Raw genomic sequence first — 19,558 nt, forward strand, 5'->3', positions numbered from 1 at the left:
AAAAGGAGGGGGGGGAACAACTGGGAAATTGTAACCAGGAACCCAAGGCAATGGTGCAATCAAAAGAATCTTAACAGCATAGTGTTTGCCTAGTGCAGGGGTAGGCAACCTTGGCTCTTTTATGACCCGTGGACTTCAACTCCCAGAATTCCTGAGCCAGCCACGCTGAGGGGAAAGGGAGATGTTTCCAAGCTGAGCCATGCTGGCTCAGGAATTCTGGGAGTTGAAGTCCACGAGTCATAAAAGAGCCAAGGTTGCCTACCCCTGGCCTAGTGGTTAAGGTTTGGAACAGAGAATTTTAAATTTCTACTCAACCCTGGAACCACTGGGTGATTTGGGACCATTTACTCTCTTTCAATCCAACCTATCTCACAGTGTCAAGTGACAGGAAATCCACCTGTATGCTATAGGAGTGCTCAGGAGAAAGATGGGATAGAAATGTGAATGAATGACTGAACAAATGAAGGACAACAGCAGCAGCAGGAACAGCTGTGAAAAATGAGTCACATGAGAAGATTTTATTTTTCTGCTCCTTTTCTTCCCACGATAGCCTCATTCTTGAATGCTGAAACAAGCATTTTTCCCAGTGAACCATTATGAACAACATGAGGCTCCTGGTGAAGGATTTTAAAAAGATATTGACGTACTTGATTATAAGAATTTTAACGAATCAATCGTAATTTTCTATAATAAGGACTACCTCAAGTACAAGGTCAGCTAGAATTGGATGCCTCTGTTCTTGAGGTGCAGAACTATGTGCAAGATTGCAACTGTCCGGGTAGCAAAAATAATTCGGATATTCATTACGGGCATGCTAATTACTACCAGATACTAAGTCACGCTTTCCCTTTTTTTCCTCAAGCTAAATTCACACAGATTCTGATGGGCTTCATGTGGGTCCTGAAGCTCACTCAGAAGAAACTGGTTACACAAACTATGACTCCTTCCTGGGAGGGAAGAATCTCAGAATCCTAGAGATGCTGGTATGTCCACAACGTACCAAAGGGGGGGGGGGAAGCAACCCATTACCTGTTTGTTCCCATCTCTGGGACCTGACTGCAGAGTCCAGGCTGAAATGACATTAAATCCTTTGACCACAGGGCAGGCTGGCAAAAGCGAGGCTAGATACTCCGCATTGGATTCTTTATGATGATTTACTTCAGCATTGTTGCTAACATCCACCAGGACTTTGCCAGAAAGCTCATTGCTGAGGTCACAGAGCGTGGTGTAGTGTTCTCTGAAAATTGCCACAAAGATGATATCGGCCTTCTTTATGGCGTCTGCCTGGCATGTAACTTCAACTGCAGAAGGAAAGAGGCTGGTATTGCGCTTTGGGTTCCGACTTCCGATCACCACTTTGAAACCTGAGCACACCAGGCGCATAGACAAGGAGCGCGCGAAGTCGCCACTTCCCAGAATCCCAATTGTCCTGCTCCCAGCAGCTGGGGCCAAGCTTAAATTACTGTCCGCATTCTGATGATCTAACAGTGGTTTGGCCATATCACCTCCTGGCATCCCGTAAAGCTAAAGCAAATAAACACAAGGTTATATCAAACACCCACACTGGTTATTCTCACGAAGGTAGAAGTATCTGCTTGATTGTTGACGATATGTAGCCTGAGTCCCACATTGAAAGTTTTTGAACATCTCAAATTTTAAGAAAAAATTAAAATAATTTCTATATCATGTAGCTGTACAGTATAAGTGCTAAATGTTGTTATAAGCCTAACAAGTAAATAACTAAAACAGGCTTCAGAGTTTGTCATTAAAATTTTGAATTATGCTTAAGAATCAACTCGTTAAATAAAGAAGAACTCACCTACTTACAAACTTTATTTAAACTTACTTCCAAAATCTTTAGTGTTTCCTGATGAAGAGCTAAATTTTACTTTAAAAGCAAGTCTTAATATGATTTTACAAATACACAATGTCTATGCTTAACAGAGTATTCTTAGTACTTGAGTAAATATGAATTAGAAAATATTACACATTTCTAGGACTAGCTCATAAGAATTAAATTTCATGATGTTTCTATGCTTATTAGTTTATTTAAAACACTGTCTAAGTGCCTTTTATATTATCTTTATAGGAAACCTAAAAACATATTAGCAATAAAGATTCTGGAATAAGGATTTAAGTATTCTAAATATAGATTAGAATAGCATTTCATAATCTGAAACCCTGACTTGAGAAGTCATTCCTGTAATTAGAGCAGAAACATTTCTACATTACACTCATTTAATCCAACGAACAAAATTATCAGCTTGAAAAACAGTTCAGTTTTTGAGCTCTATTTCCTTTTAGAAGCACTCTTAAATGCTATTCTCTTAAAGCAGGCATGACCGACATGCAATCCTTTGAATGATCACGGACTATAATTCCCATTATCCCTCAGTACTGGACATGTTAGCTAGGGAAGATGGGAATGATAGTCTAAGGACATCTTGAGGGCCAATCGTTGCCCAATCCAGACTTCAAACAGAACCTTATCAGTCTGAGTGAAAGTAAGATATATAAATATTCAGTAATGTCAGAATAGAATTTACCTAGAGATTTGTCCCCTGAACCAGCGATGCCTCAAACCTGCAAGCCTTCTCCCTATGGATAAGGAACTGTCCTAGTCTCTTTTATAGTCTGGCACCGGTGTTTTGCAAACTGCCATTCAAAATGAGCAAGGGCAGATTTGCAAAGTTTTAAATTAAACATTGTACTGTACTCTCGTTTTGATAGGCCAAGACAACGGATGATGCAATACATCTAAATCTGAAGCATTACACCCTTTGGAAATGTTAAGCAAAAGAGTGATATTTTTAAAGGAGGGGACTAGCTTAAGTCTGGACTCTCATTAATGGTAGATTTAACTAAAAACCATTGTTTGAAGTCAACATGATTAAGACAGCTTGTTCAAAGCTTCTTCATAAAGGAGTGTGGTTTAATATGGCTGTTTGAAACAGGTGAGTCAGACACCATTGGTGGTCCACTAAGCCTTTATTTTTGCTGATTCATATGCAGTGCTTATCTGTGGCAACTCCGTCTTGGATAGACCGAGATGACTTGTTCCTGCTTTCCAAAATTGCTACTCCTATAAATCCAATGAAAACAACTCCCTCCTTGATGCAACAACAGTACCATTTGTTCTGATTATGTTTGGAACTCATACGATACTGGTAGAGGAAGAGCAAGGTGATTTTTTTTAACCCAAAATGTTTAATTGCCATCTCTTCTCCTCTCTTTCCAATCACAGGAGTAGCAACAGTGATCCGGCATCTTGGGCACGCAGAGACAATTAGAAGTGGCCCTGGGAGAAATTCTTCCGTGGGTAAACACCGATAAGACGGTATAAAAGGTAAAGGTAAAGGTTTCCCCTGTCCAGTCATGTCCGATTCCAGGGGGTGGTGCTCATTTCCATTTCTTAGCCGAGGAAGCCAGTGTTGTCTGAAGAGCCTTTCCGAGGGCCCATGGACACCTGCAGGGCTAAATATGCCAAAGGCACATGGAACGTTGTTACCTTCCCACCGAAGTGGTACGTGTTTATTCTTATTTGCATGCTTTTGAACTACTAGGTGGGAAGGTATTAGTTTTGCAGTTTATTTTTCTCTAGGGCTGCAGATACACGAATAAAGTCTCAGTTTTTCAAAATGCAATTTTTGAAATACGTATTTTTTTTCCAAAAAAATAAAATAAAAAATCACTTTTAAGAACGGTCTCAAAATTACCAGGAGTCTGATACTGATGGGAATTGTTATGCATTTGGGATTATGGTTAGGCAGTTGCACTTGGCGTCTGTATCATACTAATTTACACTCAGCTAGTATATATTATCAGGTCTTATTTCAAATTCTGATACTGCGTATACTTTGAGGAGCCAATTTGGTGTTAAGGCACCACCAAGAAACTGGGAGACCATGAATTCTAGTCATGCCTTAGGTATGACTTGGGCCAGTTGGTGATCTTGGGCCAGTCACTCTCTCGGAAAGAGGCGATGGCATATTATTTCCAAAATCTTTCCAAGAAAATTCCAGGCACTTGTCGAGACCCAGGAGTGAAAAGCTGACCCAAAGGCATACATGCAAGGAAAGTTATCTTGAAAGCTCTAAATAAGAGAGCCTTGGTGGAGCAGTGGGCTAATGCCTCCTTAAGTAACACCAGCTGCCTGCAATTAGTGCAGGTTCGAGTCCCACCAGGCTCAAGGTTGACTCAGCCTTCCATCCTTCCGAGGTAGGTAAAATGAGGACCCAGATTGTTGGGGGCAATTAAGCTGACTTTGTAATAATGCCGCTTAGGGGGTGTATGAAAGCCCTAATAAGCAGACATATACATAGAATGAAGGCTACTGCTAAGCTTGTAAGCCGCCCTGAGTCTTCAGAGAAGGGCTGGATATAAATGGAATTAAAAAATAAATAAAAAATAAATAAATAGCTTGTACTCAAGTTACATGAAGGACTGCACTTTTGTGCTGATCAGGTTTTTGTTTTTTTTGCATTCTTAGATCAACAGTAAATCTGTTTCACAAACCTACAAGCTATAGTAATGATCATTACCTTGTGGGTAAAATGGAAGAGTCCTGCTCAGTGATGGCTCCGCATTTATGGAACTCAGTTTTAATGGGAAAATGCAGGGCTCCATCACCACATTGAGCTTTTAAACCCTCCCGATATTCATTTTGATCCTGCCTTTATTAGTTTCTATAAAAACTCAAGCAACAACATTTCTAATAGTTCCTCCTCCTATTGTTTCCCCACAACAACCCTGTGGTGTGGGTTGGACTGAGAAAGAGTGACTGGCCTAAAGTCACCCAGCTGGATTTCATGCCTAAAGTGGGACTAGAATTCACAAACTCCTGGTTTCTAGCCTAAGTGTATGACAGCATATATTTAGTATGTCTTTATCTATTGTAAATAAAATGCAATATTTTATTTTTTAACCAACCATAATATTTTGAATGATTAGCCCATTCTGAATTATTTTTCTTAATACTGTAATGTTTTATGCTTTTACAAATTCATAGTTGATTATTTATTGCAAAAACATACACAGGGAGCTGTCTTGTGAGGTTTTATTCTAAATAGGAGTCTACAAATCTTTTAAATAGATAAATAAGTACAGACTAGGAGAGAGGTAGCCAAAACAGTCTTTATGAAAGGAAACAACTTTGGAGAGTTAAGCTTTTATTGTTGTTGTTCAACGCAGCAGATATTTCAAGGACATTTTAATCTGCAGCTCCTTATTGTTGGAAATATAAAGGGAAAAATAATATCATCCAGCTTCTAGCAAGCATGTTATTTGGACACAAAATAAAAGAAATCAAATACAAGGGAATGGAAGCATCAACCAGAACACCTTCCCTTAATAAAAAGCATGGGAGGTGTATCATTATGCAGCAAGAAGAATGATATGTGGCACTTCCATGACATGGACACAACCTTTTAAACTTAGATGGTGACTTTGGTGTATTTATTTGCAAATTTTCCCAAAAGTCTATTAGGAGGTTGGTAGAACCACTGAAAATTAATTTAATCACCTCCGGGGAGGGTGGGAGAGAGCAAAATACTGATCAATATGTGATGTATTGCTATGCCCTCTTGTGATGGTTCTGTTTAGTTTTATTTGGATGTTTGATTTATGTGTGGCCTATGGCTGTAATAATAAAATTGATGGATTGATACTGATAAATACAGGTAGTTCTTGACTTAACATCCACGATGGAGTCCAAAATTTCTGTTGAGTGAGTTTTGCCCATTTTACAATCTGTCTTGCCACAGTTGTTAAGTAAGTCACCTCAGTTGTTAAATTAATAACACAGTTATTAAGTGAATCTGGCTTCCCCACTGACTTTGCTTGTCAGAAGGTCACAAAGAATGATGACATGACTCTGGAACACTGCAATTGTCATAAATATGAACCAGTTGCCAAGCGTCCGAATTTTGGTCATGTGACCATGGAGATGCTACAATGGCAGTGTGAAAACTGGTCATAAGTCACTTTTTTCAGTGCTGTCGTATCCTCAGTCACTAAACAAATCAAAGGCTACCTGTAACTTCTATCACCTCACTTTATTTACAGGTAGTCCTTGACTTATGACCGATCACTTAGTGACCATTCAAAGGGGGAAAAGGGGACTTATGACTCAGATCCGAAGTTATGATGATCCACCATCACGTGACCCGACTTCAGGAGCCCAGCAACATAGCTGCATTTATGGCTGTTTGCAGCATCCCATGGTTATATGACCATGTTTTACAACAGCTCTGCCAAATAACAGGCACTTATTTCCAGTTTTCAGCAAAACCATGCCTATAATAAACTAGTGGTTTGCTTAACGACTGTAGCATTCACTTAATAACAACAAAAAAATAATCATAAAATTGGGTCATGTGACCAACCCGTTTTTAAGACTACCATGACATAATGACCATTATGGGCAGGCTCCGTTATGGTCGTATGTCAAGGACTACCTGTATACCTGTATGATGGAACTCAGACCAGAGAATTGCTGACAATTCCCTTGTGTAGTTTCAAAAAGAATATAAGCTTCAATGGACTTAGGTCTCCTATGGGGGCGAAGGGACTCTAACCTAAGCTAAGCAAAGGTAGGTCTGGTAAATGGATGGAAGATGATCAGAAAATCTAAGAATTGTCAACCAGGCTGGAAAGTCTTAAAAAACCTATTGAAAAAGGTAACAACAACCCACTTTTATGATGCTGCTAAGAAAACTACATAGATGCATCTATGATGCATGGGATGACCACAGGATCACGCAGGGGTTACCATGGGATGACTTCAGTTTGAAAAACAGTTCACTGTCTTTTACTTATCTGAGGTCAAATAAAAAAAACACAAGATAAATTCTGGTTTAAAATGGCATCATTTTGAATTACTCTTGCCAAATCTTGCATATTACAAATTTTTATGTATTCCTTTCTTATGGGGGTGTGGTCCTGCTTGTCTTTCAAAATGTTCTATTATTGAGGTAGGGTTGCAGTACATTTCTTTGGTGGCCTTGGAAACGGCAAGGTTTACACGAGCAAGCCATGGCTCAATACCAAGTATTTTTAACCTAGATTGAAAGAAAACCAAACAAGGTCATCCTTGGCTAGTCCCTGAATGGAGGACTAGCAAGATATCACAAGCTGTAGGCTAGACCGAGTAGTTGAATGAAAATCCTGAAGTGGCCTATCTCCTGTATCATGTAACATCAACTTCTTCATGGTGTCATCAGGATAGGAATCAAACTTGATTGAGAGACACACTTTCCCTACCTCCATACTTTCAAATGTTACAAAGTCCTCACATATATAATAGACCTGGAAGGGACCTTGGAGGTCTTCTAGTCCAGCCCCCTGCTCAAGCAGGAGAACCTATATATTGTCTCAGACAGGTGGATGTCTAGTCTTTTGTTAAAAACCTCCAGTGATGGAGCGCCCACGATTTCTGGGGTTAAGCTTTTCCACTGGTTGATTGTCCTCACTGTCAGGAAACGTCTCTCCAGATCCAGGTTGCTTCTCTCTTTGGTCAGTTTTAGGTTCTTAATTAAATCCTGGCACAATACGATGAATTGCTACCAGTCCAGCTAGCATAGTAAATACAACTGGAACAGTGTTCCCCCCACGCACACACCACATTCTATTTACTCCAACAACTGAAACTCTAATGTTAGATAGTTTACTCTCTAACGGTATTGTTCACTGGAGCACAGCATCCACGTTTAAGGCATATTATATAATTTACTGGGTATAAACATTCTGTAGTTGCTTGTATAAGGAGTTAAAGGAGTGACACTCGGCACTCTCTTCTGCACTGACAGAGCTACTGAATCTGTCTGGACCTGAATCATTTTTCCACAGGCTTAGCTAAATCTGCAGATTAAAACCACAAATGCTTTTGTTGCAGGCAAGACACATTCACAGCCATCTGCAAAGGTTGCTAGCAAGTAAACAGGCACAACAAAGCACCAACAGGATACAACACAACAGCCTGCTTTTAGAACACAGAGGCTGCCTCCTTCCCACAACCGCTAATGTCTGATCGCTTAAGGGTGCTTTCAGTGCATTTGCTTCTTCCTTTTTAAAAGGCAGTAGGCAGTTTACATGTTCTTCCCCCAAATTCTGCACTGCTTCTAGGAAGTCACATTTTCCAAAGCAAGCAAAGCACCGGATTTTCTAGTGGAGAAAATATGATACTTGTGGCTGATGGATGAGCTGGAGAGATGATCAGTTTGCTGCTTTAGGGGCCTTATGCTGTCCTCGGCGTAATTAAAACAGCCCCCCAAGTGACTAATTCAGACTGCTGGCAAGAGCTATTTGTCCCCTTCCTGGCAGTTTGCTGGGCTAGAAAAAAGAGTGGAAAGAAAGCATGAAAGGATATGGAAGGAACAAAGGAAATCTGGCTCATATTTGCCATTATCCCCATAGGCTTTAAAGCCTCCCATAAATGGCCTATAAGCAGCGGTCACCAACCTTTATGACTTGGTGATCTGGAGGTGAGGGAGGTGAGCCATGACCCAGTAGTGGGTGGTAGCCAGAGGGTTGGGGACCCCGGGCATATACCTTTCCTATCAATCCCATGAAAATATAGCCTACAACAGGAAAATGGTTGTTCACCCTGACCGGTTTGATATAATTAATGTAATTATTAATTAGCCGTAAGTTCTGATCCCAGTCGTATTGTATTTTTTGTTCAAAGATGGGGGTGCTCTTATTTTTCTAAAGGCTTTGTTTAGCCTTCCTCAAAACCGCTCGCCTAAACCTTTTTAAAAAGATATTTTGGCACCTGAGGTTGACCTGTTTTTCTAGGCACGGTTTATATTCAAATTTGTGACCTAACATGTTTTGCCTCTCGATAGCAGCTGGAAAATTGTGACCTCATCTCTGTTACTACTAACTCTCCCGAAAGGACTCCGTGCAATGCAAATGGCACCAAAAGGGGATTAGTGGAAAGATTATACAAGTCCGGTAAGATGTCCCATTTATGCAGAAGGTTGGCCAAGCTGGTCCTAGCAAAGCCACTCTATCATCCAACATCATGAATCCCATAATAGCCTTGTGGGTTGCCAGAGCAAAATGAAGCTGAGTTTCAAGGGTCATTATTATTACTGGGCCTTCAGACATATTTATTCATCCCTTAAAATTATTTCCCTGTGCCAGTTCACAAAATATTGTTGCTTGAATGTTTCCCCAGCAATTATAGGATCTTGCTAGATTAGCATATATATATATGAGAAGTCTGTTTTGTTTCCTAGTCTAGGCAGGACTTAAGAAATCCTGTTTGTAAAACATTCTTTGCCCAAACAAAAGGACTGCTTAATACAATTATCTGATTCCTAGCACAGTAAGCCACAAACCATCCAGTTCTGTCAAGTATGTTTTGTGAACTAAACCTAAACATGGAAGAAAACGAGAGGCACGTGGAAGGTTAAAGACTCTCCATCCCAATTGCTTGAACTTTGCAGAACAGGAGTAAAGAAATACCGAAACCATATTTCTAACTGTAATTACAGTCCAGTTACAATAAGGGATCCTGATTCTGTAAGGGCCCTGCTCTCTTCAGACCTTCTCTACTAACAGGGCAGGCCCATCTCCAACTCTCCTCCAGGACTTGAATTTGTTAAGATCTTATCTGACTAAGCCGTCTGCCTTATATTTACAGAATTTGGGCATTTCAGATAGTCCTCAAGTTACGACTACAATGGAGCCCAAAAGCAAGACAGTTGTCAGGTGAGTTGTGCCTGATTTCATCTTTTTTTTGCCACAGTTGTTAAGCGACTCACTGCAGTTGTTAAGTAAGTAACGCAATCGCTAAGCGAACCTGGCTTCCCCCATTGACTTTGCTTGTCGGGAGCCTACAAATGGTGATCAAATGACCCCAACACATGTGCAAGTGTCATAAAACACATGCCAGTTGCCAAGCACCTGAATTCTGATCACGTGACCATGGAGATGCTGAAATGGGGGTGAGTGTGAAAAGCGGTCATAAGTCACTTTTTCTTTCAGTGTCGTAACTTCGAACCATGACAAAATGGTTGCAAGTCAAGGACTACCTATACCAGTGATGGCGAACCTTTTAGACACCGAGTGCCCCCAAACCTCCACGCCCCCACTCCACCTCATGCCCCACCCTCTCCCACCCTGCCCTCCCCCCTCCCCCGTCCACCTGCAGGGCCACCTATTGTCTCCACGGCCCACTACAGCAGATCGCCCAGGCAGTCCTGCAGCCCGATGGTGGCCACGCCCTCCCCCTGTGCCCCACAGCATCATCTGCACACAATGGGGCGGAGGGTGGGATCTTGTCTTGCTGCCATGTACTTGGCTGTGATGCTCCATGCAGGCCGCTCCCAGGGGCGACTCTCCTCCGGGGGAGGGGTTGCTGGTGAGGAGGGGGCTGCAGGGAGAGACTGGGGCGATGGCACACATGCCCACAGAGAGGGCTCTGCGTGCCGCCTCTGGCAGGCGTGCCATAGGTTCACCACCACTGACCTATACAATGCAAAGGTCTTTATTACAAAACACTGGAGAAGATGATGTAGAATGATCCTACTGGATCCCCAGTACAGGATTTCAAAAATTAACCTGGCAACAAAATTAATGAAGCATTGTCAGTATTCTGGATCGAAGCTGTTGTACTTTAATTAAACGTGGTGGCAGCACAGTCAGTCTGTAGTGTGAAGTTCACTTGGCTCACTATTACCTTTATTGACAATTCTCAAAACTGAATATCTTCATGTGTATAAATATCATTTTGGACACACCTATTGAACATGGAGGTTTAAAAAGTGTTTACTGTCTATCGCATTTATGTAAACAACAGTTATTAATTTTATTAATAAATAAATAATTTATTATTTATTATATTATTAAGTCAATTGTCACTTTGGGAAAAATATTTTTAGAAAGCCATGTACTTAAGGGAAATAGGTTGAGGGCCGTGGTGTTTGTTTTGTACGTGTGGGTATATCGAATGGAACCATGAACCCAAAGTGGATGGGAGCTTCTATCTATTCCCACAATCCTCCTTTGTCTCCCTTCTAGTCCAAACAGCAGATGCCAGGAGGCCACTGATTCTTAAGGGAGGTCCAATCTATCATTTTATTAAAAGATTTAAAGTTAGACCCTTTCCCACTTTTTTGTCTGGTCAAGGAAATAAAACTTAAGTGTGCCTTCTTTTCCCTGAGTTACTATCTAATTGCCAAGAAATTCACAAAGGCAATTACCCCCAAATCCTTTTTCATAGTCCAATTCTTTAATCCATATCATTTTTGATTAAAGGGTAGGAAATAACTGCTTTTGGAAAATGTTTTTCTACCCAGATAATTGATACTTTACAACTTTCTCTAAACAAATCTTTACTTGATGAATCACTAAGGCTGGGACAACTATATTCCTTTGACAATAGAGCAGTCCTTTAAATGTAATTTATAAGCTATCTAAATTTTTGATGAACTGCTTAATTTATGCAATCAATAAACAACATTCATCCAGGTGAAAGACCTGTTGTAATGTTTTGTATGATGACTGTTCTTTTTTTTCCAATAAAGCAATAAGTACTATAGGCATAAAATGATAAAAATGTGAAAAGACGCAGCAAGTAATATTAAAAAAAACAACTATTACCGGTATGGCAAATCAGAAGTATTTCATAGTCTATTTAACTGTTTATCTTGGCCTTAATATTGATACAAAAACTTAGATATCTTTCAGTTAGTGTGCAAAATACTTTTTTCTCTTTAGATCTTAAAGGATTCTCTTAAATTATTTTTGGGGACCATTGATTGAGCTTTTGATAATAATCTGAAAAGGGGATGGATTTAAACTAATTCTCTCATGTGGGGGAAAGGCCCCCAACTGCTTCTGTCACCATATTCTAAGCAAACTGAAAACTCACCAATTTAAAGGTAATTTATTTGGAGAGAAAATGTGGTCTTTCTTTCGGGTAAATGTAATAACAATTTCATCTCACATTTGCCCCCAAAAACACTGTAGCAAAGAGAAATTTAAACTGACATCGCCTACTCAAATTCTGTATTACAAGTCCATTCTCCCATTTCAGAACTCAACTACTTTATCCATCAACAAAGGATCATTTTAGCCTTTCTTAACTAATTTCTTGCTATAAATTTGGACCTTTCGTTTCTGAACCAGAGAATTACAAGGATCAATTTACAACAGGGCGCAGGCCTGGATTGATTAAACCTGGGCTCAGGTTTTGTCATTGACGAAGTAGTAGCTTCATGGAATTCTTTTCTCTCAGCATTCATTTGGTATGGCGGTAAAATAAAAACATAGGTTGCCCTCAGCTTACAAGAATTCATTTAGTGACCATTCAAAGTTACAATGGCACTAAAAAAAGTGACTTATGATGGTTTTTCACAGTTACGACCTTTGCAGCATTCCCCATGATCATGCAATCAAAATCCAGATGCTTGGCAACTAGTTCATATTTATGACCATTGCTGTGTCCCAAGGTCATGTGATCACCTTTTGCAAACTTTTGACAAGCAAAGTCAATGGGGAAGCCAGATTCACTTAACTTATTAAATGCAGTGATTCATTTAACAACTGTGGCAAGGAAGGCCATAAAAAGTTTTTGGGCAGAATTCACTTAATAGGGCAGAACTCACTTAACAAATGTCTCGCTTTGCAACCAAAATGTTGGGCTCAATTGTCACAAGTCAAGGGCCACCTGTATTTGTGACCTACACTGAAGGGCTGCTGTGCAGGTACATTTCATGCCACCATCTTTCTATGGAAAAGTTAGCAAAACTGATTATAAATAAATAATATGGACTTAGCTAGCAATCAATATATTTCTGCCTTTTATATATATTATTTAGAGCATTTATACTCTGCTCTTCAGCCAGAAAGGCTTTCAGAGAGATATATTTTTTTTTTACTAATGAAAGCTTCTATTGGATTGAATTCAAAATGTGAACTGATCTGGAAACTTGGATGCCTTAGCTGCATTAGATAATAAAACTGGGTCAAAAAGATTTGTGGAAATTCAGATTTCCTGTTTTCTACTTTTGTTGTAAAATTACCTATTCCACTGCTTGGGTAGAATTGATTGTATTTTCCATGACGCTTGATCCTGCTCATTATGAGTAATCAGATAAGAGAGGCTTAATTGATCTGAAGTCCCATCTCTTTGGCATTCTTTAAAGTTAAATCTCTTGGAAATTTGCCCAGTAACAGTAAAAAACAAAAATCAATCCCCCTATTAATTCCTAATAAGAGGTAATATATGACTGATGCCTCATGTTGCTTTTTTCCCTTAAGTTACCCAATTTCTGTATTGTTTCAACTTACACAGATCAGCTATCATTTCAATGACACAAATACTGTGTCTTAATATTGAAGTTACTGATTGATGATCTAACAACTGATATAAATATTTGCTAAATTGGGGGATGACAAACTAAAACTTTTTCCAGAATTCTCATTGTGGATTTTTTTTCTGAAAATATTTTGCAAAAATGTACTTAGTTTGTGGGAAGCTTGCAGAAAGGAAGTCAGTGGGGAAGCCAGGAGGAACCTTCCAGTGTTGTGATTCAGGGTCAGCCTGTGGGTTCGGCAGTTGGGTCGGACGACTCAGAGGAGGAGGAGGGGGGTGTTGAAGACCTTGCTGAGGGGGTTGAAGATCTTGCTGATGAGAGCCCTCAGCCAGGCCCCTCCCACTTGGTCACCACAGAGACCCAGCTGTGTGAGCTTGACAGCGTGGATGAAGATGACCCACAGCTGGCCCTGTTCAAGGACGCCCGACGCAGGAGGCAGTCAATTAGGAGTAAACAGAGGAAGGCAATGGGGCTTCTCGGAAGGAGGCAGAGAGAAGCCACGCCCTGAACTCTATATAAGGGGAATGTGTGGGAGGGCTGGTTTGCTGAAGGCAACTGCTTGGATAGTTCCTGTTTCTTAAAGCTCCTGTTTCTTGGTTTGTCTTGTTCCGTTTGTTTTTGTAGCAATAAATTTGGCAGGCGTAATTCCAGCCTCTTGCCTTCTTGTAAAAGGGGTTGTCCCTGCCTTTTCTGCAGGGCCGGTAGCAGGCTGGTACAGAACATCCAGTCCAAGGCCAGTGGCTGCTGCTTGGTGGAGAAGAGGGATGAGCAGATAGCTAGGGGGCTGTGCGAGAGTTGTCACATGATTGGGAAGGGCATGTTGCGTGTGCCAGAGATGCCGTGGGATTGGGGAGAGTAGACAGGTGGGCAGTGTAGGTCAGGAAGGGTGCTGTCTGGTATCCACAAATGTGTGTTAGGTGGGGCAGGGGTCCCCATCTATTGGGCCAGGCTGCGGCATGCCAGCAACTGGTTTGCACAAACAAGCAAAGCCCCATCCACGAGATGCAGGCAGCACATAAAACCATGCATCCTCTGGTCCGCGGAAAAAACCTCTCTCCACGGAACCGGTCCCTGGTGCTCAAAAGATTGGGGAACTCTTGAGGTAGGGCACATGGGAGAGGGGTTGATAGCAGAGGCTGAGAAGGGTGCATGGGGGTCATGTGTAAGAGGTGCTGCACAGGTCAAGCAGGGGGTCACAGGGGTACGTGAGAGGTGCTGTGCAAGTCAGGGATGGTGCATGGATGGTGACAATGTGGATTGGAAAAGTTGCCTGGGTGTGTTTAGAAGAGTGCAAGAAGTGCCATGGCGCTCAGAGATGGTGCACAGGAGACCGGCATGAGCTGGGAATGGTGCATGGAGTACCCACAAGAGGTGCTGCGCATGTCAGGGCTGATGTGGATGGACAAGGGTGCATGGAGGCATGCAGGAGGTGCCCTGTGGCTTAAGGGATGGAATATATTCTTGGAGATTCAGTGGATCGGGGTTTTGGCAACACACAGCTTCCCCAGAGACAGGCCCCGATTAAGACACTGCAGAGTACCAAGCTGGATGAGACAGGGAAGAAAAGATTCAGGGTAGCCACACCTTAGAATCTGTCAGGATATATCTAGTAGGTTAGAAGGTTCTAGCTTCAGTGTGACAAGACTCTGGCCATTAGGTGTTAAGCAAATAAAAGATTAAACTTGATTGAATCTTACTGGGTTCTCTGGGCTTGGATCAACACTGGGGTGAGCAAGAGGTGGGCCTCCCCTTTCTATTAAGCAGGTAAGTGGTGGTAAGTGTGGGTAGGGAGGGGGAATGAGATTGTCAGGGAAAATGTCATATAGATTGTTGAAAATGCAGATCGCATGACTGCAACAGTTACCCAGTGACACAGCAGCAGCTACCACCTCTCCAGATTTTGGGCATATTCCCTATGTTAGCTCATTTGTGGTACCCTGATTCAAAAACTGTTGCTCTATGATGCATTACTTGGTCCAGGTAAAGGTCATGATGAGAGTTTTTAGTAATATATAGCTTGCTTCCTCATATAATCACTAGTGTAGTCTAATTCCTGCTTGCTCAATAGGGTGAATTTCTGTATTAGCCCGTGTTCGAGTTGGCCCTCTTTAAAGTCTTTCTGACCCCTTTACTTTTTGCTATATGTATATTTAGGACTTTCAAAATAGCACTGTCCAAATACTGATCTTTATTGTGATCAGCCCAGTAAAGCTTAATACTTCTTTTCAAAACAAAGATAAGGTTGAGACAATTTAACACTCTATGTTGCTGCCTCCTTCAGCCTATTTGGCCTTTTTTTTCCACTTTAGGAAATGGATTATTTCAAGGTGTATAGGGAAAACTATTTAAATATTCTTAGGGGGACACATCACATTCCTGTAATAAATGCATATTTTCTCTGGCTAGAATAAAAATTAAGAGAGTGTACCATAAAGACTATAATGCAAATGGAAAGTTAACTGATACATACATTCATTAACTTTCTTCAACTAAGCAATTTGTTGTACCTGACCTCTAACCTCTTCTGCCCTTACATGTTACCAAAATATATCTGATACTCTTTCCTCTGTTTTTACCTTCTCTGAATCTGAGGGACCTTTGTAGATCTTGAAGACAGTAGGACACTCTCCTCCACCAGATCTGGTGGCCAAAATCACCACGAATTCTTATGTACAGGCACTGCAGCAGGTGATATGAGTCATATACTGTAAAGAACTGGCCAAGAGAACTTAAATCATATTCCAGAAGTAATTGTTACCACAGAGCCACTCTAATATACAGGGAGAATATGGAGCACTTGTTGTCGTGGGTGCCAAAATAGCTAATGTACTTTTTAAGAACACTGAAACTTAAAATCAATCCATGTATCCTCCTGCCAACTGCTACCAACTAGGAGGAAAGACAGTAAATGGAGCCATTTTCAACTTTTTCCTTTGAAACTGGATATAAAATCTGCCTTATTGCTACTGTCCCTTTTTTTAAAAGGAAGTTTTTGAAACAAGTTTCCTAACAAAGGCAAACACTTGAGAACTACAACTTTTTCTCACAAAATTCTACTCTGCTAACTTACCGTTAACCTGGCCATTGGCATTTTGTCATGTGTAATAACCAATATAAACACAAGCTCTTTTAATCATTAGCTTCCCCCCCCCTTTCAAGTCAGTGTTGATTCCTGGCATTTACTTGGACAAGTTTCTGCTGTTTTCTTGGCAAGATTTCAGAACAGATTTTGCCCTTGCCAGCTTCCTATGGCTTGCTTTGTTTTTAAGGTAGGACTAGAACTTGCTGTCTTGCAGTTTCTAGCCCAGGGGTCGGCAACCTAAAAAAGAAAAGGAGCCACTGGGAACCGGTTCCATCACAAATTAAAAAAAGAGGGAGCCGCGTGCGTGTGTCCATGCACGCGCATGCGCAAAAAGGTTTTTTGCGCATGCGCGGACGCACGCGGCTGCCATTTTTTAAAAAATGAGATGGAACCGGTTCCCGGTTGCCTGATGGCGACGGCCCGTCTGCAAAGCTGCCGCTTTCGGCAGCTTTGCAGACGGGCCGTGGCAGCTTCCGCAAAGAGCGGCGCCCCTGCCCATTCCGAGAGGTGCGCGCGCACCTCTCCGAACGACCGGAGGTGCGCGCGTACCTCCGCGCGAATGGGCAGCGGTGCCGCTCTTTCAGGAAGCCCGCCGCGGCCCGTCTGTGAAGCTGCCGAAAGCGGCAGCTTAGCAGACGGGCCGCGGCAGCTTCCGCAAAGAGCGGCGCCCCTGCCCATTCCGAGAGGTGCGTGCGCACCTCCGGTCGTTCGGAGAGGTGCGCGCGCACCTCTCGGAATGGGCAGGGGCGCCGCTCTTTGCGGAAGCTGCCGCGGCCCTTCTGCTAAGCTGCCGCTTTCGGCAGCTTCACAGACGGGCCGCGGCGGGCTTCCTGAAAGAGCGGCACCGCTGCCCATTCGCGCGGAGGTACGTGCGCACCTCCGGTCGTTCGGAGAGGTGCGCGCGCACCTCTCGGAATGGGCAGGGGCGCCGCTCTTTGCGGAAGCTGCCGCGGCCCGTCTGCTAAGCTGCCGCTTTCGGCAGCTTCACAGACGGGCCGCGGCGGGCTTCCTGAAAGAGTGGCACCGCTGCCCATTCGCGCGGAGGTACGCGCGCACCTCCGGTCGTTCGGAGAGGTGCGCGCGCACCTCTCGGAATGGGCAGGGGCGCCGCTCTTTGCGGAAGCTGCCGCGGCCCTTCTGCTAAGCTGCCGCTTTCGGCAGCTTCACAGACGGGCCGCGGCGGGCTTCCTGAAAGAGCGGCACCGCTGCCCATTCGCGCAGAGGTACGCGCGCACCTCTCCAAAGGTTTGGGGAGGTGCGCGCGCACCTCCGCCCATTCGGGGAGGTGCGCGTGCACCTCTCCAAACGGGCGGTGCCACTCTCCATTTGGAGAGGTGCGCGCGCACCACTGCCCGTTGGAAGAGGTGCGCGCGCACCGGGCGGCTGGGAGCCGCAAGAGACGGCTCAAAGAGCCGCATGCGGCTCCGGAGCCGCAGGTTGCCGACCTGTGTTCTAGCCTGATGCCTTAATCACCACGCTAATCTAGCTCACAGTAATTAGTTTAGGCCAGTGTCTTTCAACTATGGTGGCTTGAAGAAGTATGGATTTTAACTCTCACTCAGCATTCTGACCGGAGAATACTAAGAGTTGAAGTCCACACATCTTAAAGCTGCCAAAGTTGAGGAACATAGATTAGGCAAAGAAAGATGTTTTTGTAAGAGATACCGACAGGCATAAGGCAAACTCTTATCAAGAGTGGTGAAGTAGAGAATGTTTGATGTCTGATAATTTACTCTATTTTGTGATCACATTTAAAAAGTTAGAAAACATTTAAGAATTGATGGCAGAGAAACAATGAGTAGGCTGAACAACATATGGAGGATTATTTTTTTTTTAAAATTCTTCTTAAAAGATTTTCATCCATAAAAGCTTATGCCAACCAGGATCGCCTAAAATTTGTAGTATCAACAAAATCCTGAGTTTACCACATTAGGAAGGGTAGTTTATGCCACAATAAAAACATTGAGAGGCCAGACAGGAATCAATGGAGTGCTTCATTCAAAAGCTCATCTTTTCCCTCATACTTTCACTGAGAGGCTGAAAAATTTCATACCTCCCTACTCTAATCCATTTACTGTTCACAACAGGTATGAAATCATAGCTGACAGGTATAATTTTCTCCACAATAGTTTAATCCACCATTCAGGCAGTTAAGTATTTTGCATCTGCCTTGTTCAGATGCCAGCATCTAGCTGTCCTTTGTGAATTAAAAATAATAACAGGGATGTGATTGATGTTTGAATGGGGGACCACCAGGAATCCATAAGACTGCAAGTTAGACTGGAAATTTTTAAAAAAAGTATCTTGGAAAAGAGCAGGGGCCAATAACTCCCATATTTTTGCCAACAGAATTATGTCCATGAAGTTATCAGGAATACAGCCCAGCTTCAAGCAGTTCCTTTTACAAATCTTGCTAACAGAGGATGAAGGGAAAGCAACTAATTGAAAAAGTGTTTTTTTTAAAAAAATTACTCTATTGATGTATTATTCTCATTGTATTCCTACTTTGCCATTGTTTATTTTATTGTTCTGTTATTTCACTTCTGTTCTGTTTACACTCCTTTCATTTTTTTTCTTTTTTTGTTATAAACCTAGAATAGCCCAAAGGCGACATAGGCAGCAAATAAATTTAACGAATACATAAATTGGTGGTATGGAAACATAAAACCTTTTACTGGAAACTTTTTCCCCCTCCTAAAGTCGACTGCTGAGGCAAGGTTACCACAACAGACTGGGTCAAGGCAACACAGCCTACATTAAAAGCAATCCAGGTGCACTAAGTGGAAAGCGAGGAGCAGGCAAATATAATTATAATATTTATCATATAATTTATAATTTATTTATTTTTTTAATTCCATTTATATCCCGCCCTTCTCCGAAGACTCAGGGCGGCTTACAAACTTAGCAGTAGCCTTCATTCTATGTATATGCCTGCTTATTAGGGCTTTCACACACACCCAAGCGGCATTATTACAAAGTCAGCTTAATTGCCCCCAACAATCTGGGTCCTCATTTTACCTACCTCGGAAGGATGGAAGGCTGAGTCAACCTTGAGCCTGGTGGGATGCGAACCTGCACTAATTGCAGGCAGCTGGTGTTACTTAAGGAGGCATCAGCCCACTGCTCCACCAAGGCTCTTTATTTATAATAA

At 42.3% G+C, this 19,558-nt stretch overlaps 1 protein-coding gene and 1 long non-coding RNA gene across 5 annotated transcripts in view; one reads left to right on the forward strand and one right to left on the reverse strand.

The window, feature by feature from the left end:
• The window catches only part of STEAP3 (STEAP3 metalloreductase), a 30,380-nt gene that overhangs the window by 9,061 nt on the left and 1,761 nt on the right, over nt 1–19,558 (reverse strand). For all 4 annotated transcript variants that reach the window (XR_014490906.1, XM_083350135.1, XM_083350136.1 and 1 more), the window contains exon 2: nt 1,030–1,524. Coding sequence is in view for 3 of the 4 variants with exons in the window: in XM_083350135.1 (XP_083206261.1) it covers nt 1,030–1,515 (486 nt within the window). In the remaining variant the exon portion in view is untranslated. The remainder of the gene's footprint in view (nt 1–1,029; nt 1,525–19,558) is intronic.
• LOC310632734 lies at nt 8,900–18,894 on the forward strand. Its single transcript, XR_014490907.1, has 2 exons — nt 8,900–8,952; nt 18,757–18,894. It is a non-coding gene; the product is annotated as an uncharacterized lncRNA (long non-coding RNA).

Source organism: Vipera ursinii (genome assembly GCF_947247035.1).
Source record: "Vipera ursinii genome assembly, chromosome: 1".
Taxonomy (NCBI): Eukaryota; Metazoa; Chordata; class Lepidosauria; order Squamata; family Viperidae; genus Vipera; species Vipera ursinii.